We start from the raw sequence: 10,513 nt of genomic DNA, 5'->3' as shown, positions 1-10,513 counted from the left end.
CAATCACTCGTGATAAAATCCATGAAGTGATTCAGATGAGCGTGGGTTTAATCCAATACTCGAATCTTATTCTAGGAGTACTCATGAACACTGCAACAAACTTGTGTTATGTCTAAAACACCTAGACAATCTACAGTCAGGTTCATGACAGTCTTGCCTCAATACCTACTTCCAAAGTATGATTGACTGTGGATGGTTTGAATAACCTAGTTATTCGGGAAGTCAAAACATGCAAAGTGAAACACAAGAATAATCGAATCCAATATGGTCTTAGAACTTAAGAATATAAATAAAACACATTTTATTTAATCACCATGTTGATTACACATTATTCATTGTATAATGTTTCGACTAATCAACTTAATACTTGAATTAAAACAATAGTTATGTCATGATCCAAGCATGCACACTATGCTTGTCTATGGTCCTTCCTTTGTGAAATAGATAAATTGAAAGCATTTCAATAACACTCATTTCACAATTCCAAATCCTTATCGTAAATTTAAGAATACCGAATTCTTGCCATTTGCTATAATCTGTTAAAATCTAAACTTATATGCAATGATCCTCTTGTAATGACTATGCACAAAAGTCACAGAGACTTGACAACAGACATTACAAAGTATTCAAATGGAGAGAAATTCCATGGAAACAAAGTCTCACATTCAAAGTACATTCCTTTGAACATCTTTCTTGCATTAAGTTTTCTAATCTTACACGGATTTAAAGAATAACTTCCACTTTTGAACATTTCCATATTTCCATTTTAACTATCACTTCTGAACAAGAATTGCCTCTTTTCAAAATATGTCAATATGGTCCTTCCAAAATTCACACTATTTTTCCAACTGTCCATGAGCAACCAATCTTTTGTAAATCTCAGATTGTCCTCGACAATTGCTTAACCATTTTAGTCATATCCAGTTGTTAGGCGTGTCAGACCCAACAAATAATAGGGGTACAATAGACTCCAAATACACTGCTTTAATGCACTAAAAAGTAGTACAAGGCAAGCAGGGTCGAACCACAGAGACACGGAATAAAAGTCTATACCTTTTTGCACAAGGTACTTTGGTCACAAAAGGGGGGGTTTGTTTGCAAAAGTAAATAACTAAATAACAATCTACTTTAAAAGCATGTATGAAATGAAATAGATTTGTAAACAAATTGATTGAATGGTTCTAGTTCTAGTTCTCAATGTTGTTGTTCAACTTGATTATGACTTGATGTAATTCAAGATTGCTATTCTATATTGGTACTGAAAGATATTAACACGCTCTAATAACTCTCGCTTGCCAAATTATCTAACCAAAACACGCTCTTTGATTAGACCTAACTTTACTAATTCAACCTAAACACGCTCTTAGATTGTATTGAAAAACCGCATTAAGTTTTGTACAAGCTTCCCAACAATGTTCATTTCTTCTCATATGCTCGGAAGTGTGAAAACATGTGATATATGTTTTACAATAAGAAAACTTATTGCTTGTTATCAATTATTAACTCAATAGAACGATTAGGTGCCCTAAAAGTTAATTAACTGCACAAAAATTCAATTCATGAAAGTGGCCAATCAAACACAAATCAAATTCAAGGATTCTAGTTAAACAAAAACATAATCACTAGAATAGAATCACAAATCAAACATCAAATCATATGCTTCAAGTCAAGCAATTAACATGTTTTGAACAAGAACTAGAGACTAGGGTTTCTTAGCCACACATGGCTAAGAACAAATCAAACAAGAATAAGATGGAATTGGAATGTTTAATCCTTAAAAAAGTGAAATCCAAATGTTTGCAATGATTAAGTCTTCTCAAAAGCTCCAAGAATTCTCCCAAAATTGCCCTAGATCGCCAGAAACTACTCCCAAAAAACATTTTTTTTTTCAAAATGCGTCTCCTGCTCTTTTATTAAAGTTCACGTGACATGCCATGAGGCCATGCGTTTTTAGCATGGCCATGCCTTTTGCCCATGTGTTTTTTTTTTGGCATGGCCATTTGTCTTGACCATGTGTTTTTTGGCATGGCCCATGCTTTTTGCTAAAATTCCAAAGAGTCTTCACTGTTGGCTCCATCTTCATGTTTTCTGCCATGGAATGACCGGTTCATCTTCTCTTCATGTTCCAAAGCTCTACGCTCCAAGCATCCAAGCATCCATGCATCCAAGCTCCACGTTCCATGCTCCATAATGTCTGCAAAATAAATCAAAAATAGTGAAGTACCAGGCATTCTTAATGAAATATGTAATTGCCCTAATAATCAACTAAATGCAAGAATTATGAAGTAGAATGCTATAAAAAGACGGAAATAAACATGCAAAATAGGTGCATAAAATGCACCTATCAAACCTCCCCAATCTTAGACCTTTCTTGTCCTCAAGAAAGAACAAAATTGAGAATCAACCTAGAGAAGACGATAGACGACTAAAAAGAAACTAAGATGAAAAGAATGGAAGGAACGAAAAGGACTAAATGGAATTAAGGATGTGTGCATGCAATAAAAGAAGAACTAAAGAAAATAACATATGTACAAAAAGATATTTTTTTTTCAAACATTAATGCAATGAACAAAACAAACGAACATATTCAATCCAATTAACCTCATTATGTCATACAGTCGAAGGTGTACCTGTCGGGCCTTGAGATAACTTGACATTAACCCCACAAAGATATATAACAAGTAAAACAAGGTTTTTTAGCCATTCCCTAACGCAACTCAACAAAATCAAAAGCTACAACACTTGTTCACTTTTACAGGCATTGGGTTAGCACATGGAACAAATTATGGTCTTACTCTTGTGAAAACATGTGATGCAAAATATGCTCATTTTCATTTTTCAAATCATGACAATGACCGATTCCAGCTATTTGTTGACTGACAACAATCTTTTTCTAAAAAAATATTTTCTAAAAATTCCCTAATATTTACCCAGATTGGTTACATGTTTCAAACCACTTACACCAGTCAAAGTAGTTTACGGTCAGTCCCAATGTTTACAACCAAACATTTTTCAAACATATTATTCAATTAAACTATAAGCATAAATATATACAAACTATCTAATTATATTTTTCTGCAAATAAAGCTCATGGCTTCCTTTGAAATCCGTGTAACGGGCTTCCAACCAACACATCCAAATCAGATGACCTTAGTGTGCTAGATTTAAAACTATCCCTCGGGTTTACTTGCCCGAACCTCAAAGGCCACAGATTAGCTTTATTTGTTATTATTAAGTTCATGACTTTCTATGGAACCCGTGTAGCGAACTTTCAACCCAATCAGTCCCAAACAATTTTGCTTTAGGCAATTAGGTGTAAAACACCCCTCGGAGTTTACTTGTTCGAATCCCAAAGGTCACAGATTAACTTAATAATATTTCTATTTATTTATTTATTTAATTTTTTATTATTATTATTATTTTTTTTTTAATTTTTTTTTTAATTTTTTTTAATTTTTTTTAGGAGGACTGACGTAAACGCGCAAAGACCCATAAGTATAGTCGGAAACAATGTCCCCAAGCAGGGTATTTAAAAGGGAATAGGTAGAAAAGACTTTTTAGAGCGCTGGAAAATTCGAGTCACTGAAATTTTATATTCATTTTATGACTCTTTGAAATTGGAGTTTGGATATGAATGAGCAATAACTCATAAGACCGGTCGTGTGTTCCAAGGGCTAAACTATATCTGTTTTCATGATTCGGTGTTGATAACCTTATCATTTTTTTGTTTTGCACGAGTAGCTTTGGGAGACGTGTTCGTGTGAAATTAGGTTGCTTCAAGATTTTTAATGAAAAATGAACAAGTTCTAATCTCAAGCCACGACTAATTTACCACTTCAACTTATTCAAGAGGATTAGGTTTCTTTAGAATGATTTTTTTTAATGCTTTTAATTGAATGCATGAAAAGAAAATAAAAATAAGAAAAACAATTTTTTTTACATGCATGTTGAAACTAAAACCTAATGTACAAAGACCCCTCCCCAAGCTTAAGATTTAGCATCGTCCTCGATGCTCGGAGAGGGTAGGGCAATCTACTAGTCGCGAGGGGCCCAACGCTGCATGAACTGCATGGCTTGCTGTACCGTTTGTGTCAATTGTTGAACGTCAGCGCGAATGTCAGCAACAGCTTGATTAAGGTGATCAAAACGCCTCATGTATGTGTCGTGGTACTGAGTCGCCCGCCCGGTGTAGAAATGACGTGCAGTCTCTACTGGGGCAACAGAAGTGGACCCCCTCGCAGTGGGAGCAATAGGGATGTCGTCTTCATGGTCGACGACTGGCCGCTCAGGAGCTCTCGGGATGGACGTGGGGGCGCGTGGGGTGGAATTTTCAGAAATGTTCTTTGGTAGACACCACCGAGTCCGAGTGATGTCCTGCTGGAGTTGGAGAGAGCTGAAATCCCCAGCAGGAACTCGGAAGTGTGGCTCACCTTGCACCAACCATGTGATACTACCATCACCTTCTTGACGGAAGAAAGATGAGGCTACAAGGACATTTGAGGTGATGGTATTAGTGCCTTGTGTGATTTTCTCGAGGCCCGGGCGCTTGCTCTCAAAAAGCTCGGCACAAGTAAGGCGGGTGGCAAGATAGGAGATAATCCCGCCACAATGAATAGGGCCCGAATCGCTAGTGGAGACCTTAAGGAGTTTGGAAGCAAGGAAGGCGCCAAAATGAGGTCTCTTCAAGCCGGTGACCATGTACCAAAGAATTTCTAACTCCATTTTACCGGCTCTGCTAACGTCTTCTTGGGGGAAGACAAGGTTAGCAATAATTCGGAGAGCCACCCTTAAGACTGGATGGATGATATGAGATGCTTTGGCGGATCGAGCCTCATACACATCAAGTCCCGTGATTTCCTTCCAAAAGGCTTTGGCTTGGGTTTTAAAAAGATTATTCTTCTCTCGCATGTAGCCTAATTTAGGACCATATGTGTTGAATTTAGAAATCCCAACAAACCCACTAAGATCGTCTAGACTCAGTTTAAATTGCAAACGCATGAGACGAAAAGAGAGACATTTGGCATTGTCATTGAATTCCAAAGATTGTAAGAATTCAATGGTTGTGTTTTTATATGATTCCATTGGTGCCAAAGTGAGAAGTCTCTCCCAGCCGATGTTGCTAAACAATCTATGGACGCCATCATAAACTCCTAGTTCTTGGAGAGTGGGAATATCTACAAACCGTTTTTGAGAATATTCGCGGTCCTTGAGGTAAAGGGATCGCTCACGCTGCTCAAGAGAGTTGTGAATGAGGGTGGTGACACCATATTTGGATTCCCATTGTTCTTTTGGTTGTGGGTTTTTTCGTTTTGGCATGATGACAAATCGGATTTATGACAAACGAGTGGTGCCCAAAGATGATAACACAACTAGACAAGCACGAATGAACAATTATATGAAGCAAAAGAACGGATTCACAGTTATTCCAACCAAACAATTTTAAATTCAAAGCGTAAAACTTGAGATATGGAAGGAATTTACCGTTTAAACGCTTGGATTTGAGGTGTTGGCTTGTATTATTCACTTCATCTTCAACCTCAAGAAGGCTTGAACTCTTCAATGGTGGAATGTCTAATTGGAGATGAAAGCTTCTAATCTTCCTTCCAAAAGCACCTTCCCAAGCTTGGTCTTGAACCCTATACAAGAATTTTTGAAACCCGATACAAGAATTAATTCAAATTATACAAATCAAGAACTAGGGTTTATAGGGTTTATGAAGGAAAATTCGATCTTTTACCCACTAATTGAAGAAATCGATCTTGATAATGAAGATCATGAAGTTAGGAATTGATAGTAACATACCTTGGTGGCTTAATCTTGGATTAATTGAAGAAGAAAATCGAAAAATTGATTCCGATTTTGAAGAGTTCTCGGTTAGATGTAAGGAGGGGGGAAGACGAACGCACGATTGCGAGACCAAAGTGATCGATCGAGGATTCTGTTTGGATTCGTCCGTGAGTCTAGTCGTGCGCTTTTCTAAAGGATTTCAGGGGTTGTGCGTTTTTTGTAGGATGGATCAACTCGGGCCGTAGGCCGTGAGTTTTAATCTTGGCCGTGCCCCTCTTTCAACGAAGACTGTGCGATTTTTTTAAGGGACTTGATCAATTCGCACGGGCCATGTGTTTAGGCCGTGCGTTTTTTTGGGAGCCCCGTGCGTTTTTTTTCTGTTTGCAACAATCTTCGACGACACGCATGGTCTAGAACCTAGGCCGTGCGTTTTGGCCCTTTACCCATGCGATTTGGAGCCAGCCCGTGCCAAAATCTTTTTTTTTTCTTAAAAACCTCGAAGTGGAAGCATGGGCAAAAATTATGACCATGCGTTTTAGCATAAGACCGTGTGTTTTTGGCTTACCCCGTGCGTTTTCTTTCTGTTAACATGAAATTCACGATTTTTTTTTTCAAAACCAAATTTTCTTTGAGCATTACACAGGAAAATTAATTGTGCGGGACCCTCGAAAAGACGTAAAAAATTTGCAACACGGATGAAATAAATCAAAATAAAGAAAATAGAAAGAAATACTCCCGAGTTGCCTCTCGGTTAGCCGCCCTTGTTTCAAGTCTTTGGCTCGACTTTGCCCTTTAGATTCACTCAATGTAGTCCGGGCGTTCCAAGCTATCAACCTCCATATCTTTCTCTTGGAAACCTTCATAGAAAACCTTTAACCTATGGCCATTAACTTTGAACACTTTTCCAGTTTTGTTACTCTTAATCTCAACTGCACCATGATCAAATACATTAGTAACAATGAACGGTCCTACCCACCGGGACCGTAACTTACCAGAAAACCATTTAAGTCGAGAGTCATAGAGTAATACCTTTTGACCAATCTCAAAGGTCTTACGAGAGAGGTACTTATCATGGAATGCTTTGGTCTTGTCTTTGTAGATACGTGAACTCTCGAATGCTTCATTTCTTATCTCCTCCAACTCTTGGATCTCTAACTTTCTTTGAACGCCCGCTTCATCCATCTTCATGTTTAGCTTTTTGACAGCCCAGAAAGCTTTGTGTTCCAGTTCAACAGGGAGGTGGCAAGCTTTGCCAAACACAAGTCTATAAGGTGACATCCCGATTGGAGTTTTATATGCAGTTCGGTATGCCCAAAGTGCATCTTCTAATCTCAAACTCCAATCTTTGCGGTTTGTGTTCACTGTTTTCTCAAGTATGGACTTGATTTCTCGGTTTGACACTTCAACTTGTCCATTTGTTTGCGGGTGATAAGTTGTGGACACCCGATGTTGGACTCCATACTTCTTGAGAACTGATCCAAGAGTTTTGTTGCAGAAGTGTGTGCCCCTGTCACTGATCAAGGCTTTTGGAGTTCCAAACCTACATAAAATGTTAGCCTTGACAAAATCTACAACAACTTTTGCATCATCAGTTCTTGTTGCCTTTGCTTCTACCCATTTGGAAACATAGTCAACAGCCAAAAGGATGTATAAATTCCCAAAGGATGAAGGAAAAGGACCCATAAAGTCAATACCCCATATATCAAATATTTCACAAACCAAGATGGGGGTCAAGGGCATTTGGTTTTGGGAACTCAAAGAACCGGTCATTTGACATCTCTCACAACTTTTACAAAAAGTGTAAGAGTCATGAAAAAGTCGGGGCCAATAAAATCCACAGTCTAAAATTTTCCTGGCAGTTCTTTGAGGACCAAAATGCCCTCCACAAGCATAACTATGACAAAAGTTGAGAATAGATTGTACCTCATGTTCTTCAACACATCTTCTTATTACCAGATCTGCACAATGTTTCCAAAGGTACGGTTCATCCCAAATGTACCTTCTCGCCTCTTTTTTGATCTTATCTCTCTGTGACCTCGTGAGCTCGGGTGGGAACTTTCCCGTGACCATGAAGTTGCATATATCCGCATACCAAGGTGGTGTTTGGATAGCAAACAAATGCTCGTCCGGGAATTTGTCATGGATGGGAATCGCATCTTCGGGTTGAACTATTCGGCTCAAATGGTCGGCGACTAGGTTCTCTTTCCCGCTCTTATCTTTGATCTCAATATCGAACTCTTGCAAAAGCAGCATCCACCGTAGTAACCTCGGCTTCGAATCTTTCTTGGTAAGTAAGTGCTTTATGGCTGCATGGTCCGAGTATATGATCACTTTAGTTCCAAGGAGGTATTGCCGGAACTTCTCCAGTGCAAAAACAATAGCAAGCAACTCTTTTTCTGTTGTGGTGTAGTTGCATTGTGCACTGTCAATGGTCTTTGATGAATAGTAGATGACATGGTGTGCTCGACCCACCTTTTGACCCAATACTGCCCCTACAGCCGTGTTGCTCGCGTCACACATGATCTCAAACGAGAGATCCCAATTAGGTGGTTGGATGATTGGAGCAGAGGTGAGTAAATCCTTCAAACGATCGAAGGCATCCTTGCATGGCTGAGTGAACTCAAATTCAGCATCTTTTTGGAGTAGTTGACACATCGGCACTGTAATCTTTGAAAAATCTTTAATGAACCGCCGATAGAAACCTGCATGGCCAAGAAACGAACGAACTTCCCGAACATTTGTCGGGTAAGGAAGACTTTTGATAACATCTATCTTGGCTTTGTCAACTTCCAAGCCTTTTCGGGACACAATATGACCTAGAATCAATCCTTTGTCCACCATGAAATGGCATTTTTCATAGTTAAGTACAAGATCTGTGTCAATGCACCTTTGCAAAATTTTTGTTAGATTGCTCAAACATTCATCAAAGGAGTTTCCATAGACTGTGAAGTCATCCATGAAAACTTCAATGATGTTTTCAACATATTCAGAAAAGATGCTCATCATGCATCTCTGAAATGTTGCGGGTGCATTGCATAGACCAAAAGGCATACGCCTATAAGCAAATGTGCCAAAGGGACAAGTGAAGGTGGTTTTCTCTTGGTCTTCCGGGGCTACCGGAATTTGATGAAAACCCGAGAAACCATCCAAGCAACAGTAATGAGATTTACCCGCCAATCTCTCTAGCATTTGGTCAATAAATGGAAAAGGAAAATGGTCTTTTCTCGTTGAGGCATTCAACTTTCTATAGTCAATACAAACCCTCCACCCGTTTTGCACACGGGTTGGCACCAAATCTCCCTCAGAATTCTTGACAACTGTGACCCCTGCTTTTTTCGGGACTACCTGAACGGGGCTTACCCATTTACTATCTGAGATAGGGTAAATCATACCTGTATCCAGAAGCTTCATGATTTATTTCTTTACCACCTCCATCATGGGTGGATTCAGTCTTCTCTGTGCCTCTCGAGTTGGTTTGAAGTCCTCCTCCATGAGGATCTTATGTATGCACAAGGAAGGGCTCAACCCTTTTATGTCAGCAATTATCCACCCAATAGCTTTCTTATACTTTTTCAGCAAAGTCACCAACTCATCTTCTTCTACCATGGACAACTTGTTGGAGATAATGACAGGCAAAGTCTTCTCTTCCCCAAGGTACGCATACTTCAAATGATCTGGAAGAGTCTTCAATTCTAGCTTAGGTGCCTGTACAGCGGAAGGAAGAAGTTTTGTGTCAGAAATGGGCAATTTCACATTGCTATTATCATACCTTATTTTCTTCTTTTCTTCCATGCTCTCCACAATTTCCAGCAACTCTTCATCTAACTTGAAATTTTCTGCAATCTCTTTGACTGACTTGCTATCAAAATTCCTGCTCAAAACTAACTCCAACAAATCATGGTTAGTCAACTCAAAACACTTTTCAGTCAAAGGTTGGATTATATCAACAAAATTTATGCAATGAACATCACTTGGGTACCTCATTGCTTCATAGATATTGAAGTTGATGACCTCCCCATCGAATTCCATGGACAATGTACCATTGTAGACATTAATTTTTGTTCTTGCTATTTTCAAGAATGGTCTACCTAAAAGTATGGAACTCGAGGATGGATGGTCATCATCTCCCATATCAAGCACATAAAAATCTGCAGGAAAGACAAGCTCATTAACTTGCACCAAAACATCCTCTAATACACCTTTTGGGTGTACTATAGAACGATCTGCAAGTTGGATGATTACCCCTGTTTTTGTTAAAGTGCCTATGCCAATAGATTTATAAACAGAATATGGTAAAACATTAATTGAAGCTCCTAAATCTAGCATAGCACGGGGGACATACAAGTTTCCCAATTTGCAAGGAACGGTAAAAACACCTGGATCCTTGCACTTTGGGGGCATCCTTTTCTGTAAAACTACAGACACATTTTCACTTACTTTCACTGTCTCATTACCTCGTAGTTTCTTTTTAGATGTGCAAAGTTCCTTAAGAAACTTAGCATACCTAGGTACCTGTTTGATCGCATCTAAGAGAGGAATGTTGACTTCAACTTTCCGGAACATTGCCATGATTTCACTATCTTCTCTCTCTTTTTGTTGCTGCTCAAACTTGATGGAAAAGGTGGTGGTGTGATCTTTGCTTCTTTCTCTTCCGGCTTCTTTTTCTCCACCATTTTTTCTTTCTTTTCATCCTTCTTTGGTGGTTCTTCTATCACTAACTCCTCTT

The 10,513-nt window shown here is 38.8% G+C and overlaps 1 protein-coding gene across 1 annotated transcript; it reads right to left on the bottom strand.

Annotated features, from left to right (window-relative positions):
• Window positions 1–9,201: 9,201 nt before the first annotated feature.
• Window positions 9,202–10,188, bottom strand: LOC145056894 (uncharacterized). The gene has a single exon (XM_079004620.1). It carries the CDS (start codon window positions 10,186–10,188, stop codon window positions 9,202–9,204), a length of 987 nt encoding a protein of 328 aa, XP_078860746.1.
• Between the last annotated feature and the right edge of the window lie 325 nt (window positions 10,189–10,513).

This window comes from Lactuca serriola, chromosome 1, assembly GCF_051521515.1.
Source record: "Lactuca serriola cultivar US96UC23 chromosome 1, Lser_US96UC23_V15, whole genome shotgun sequence".
In the NCBI taxonomy this organism is placed as follows: domain Eukaryota; kingdom Viridiplantae; phylum Streptophyta; class Magnoliopsida; order Asterales; family Asteraceae; genus Lactuca; species Lactuca serriola.
The sequence above is the reverse complement of the archived record's forward strand: the minus strand, read 5'-3'. Positions and strand labels throughout refer to the sequence as shown.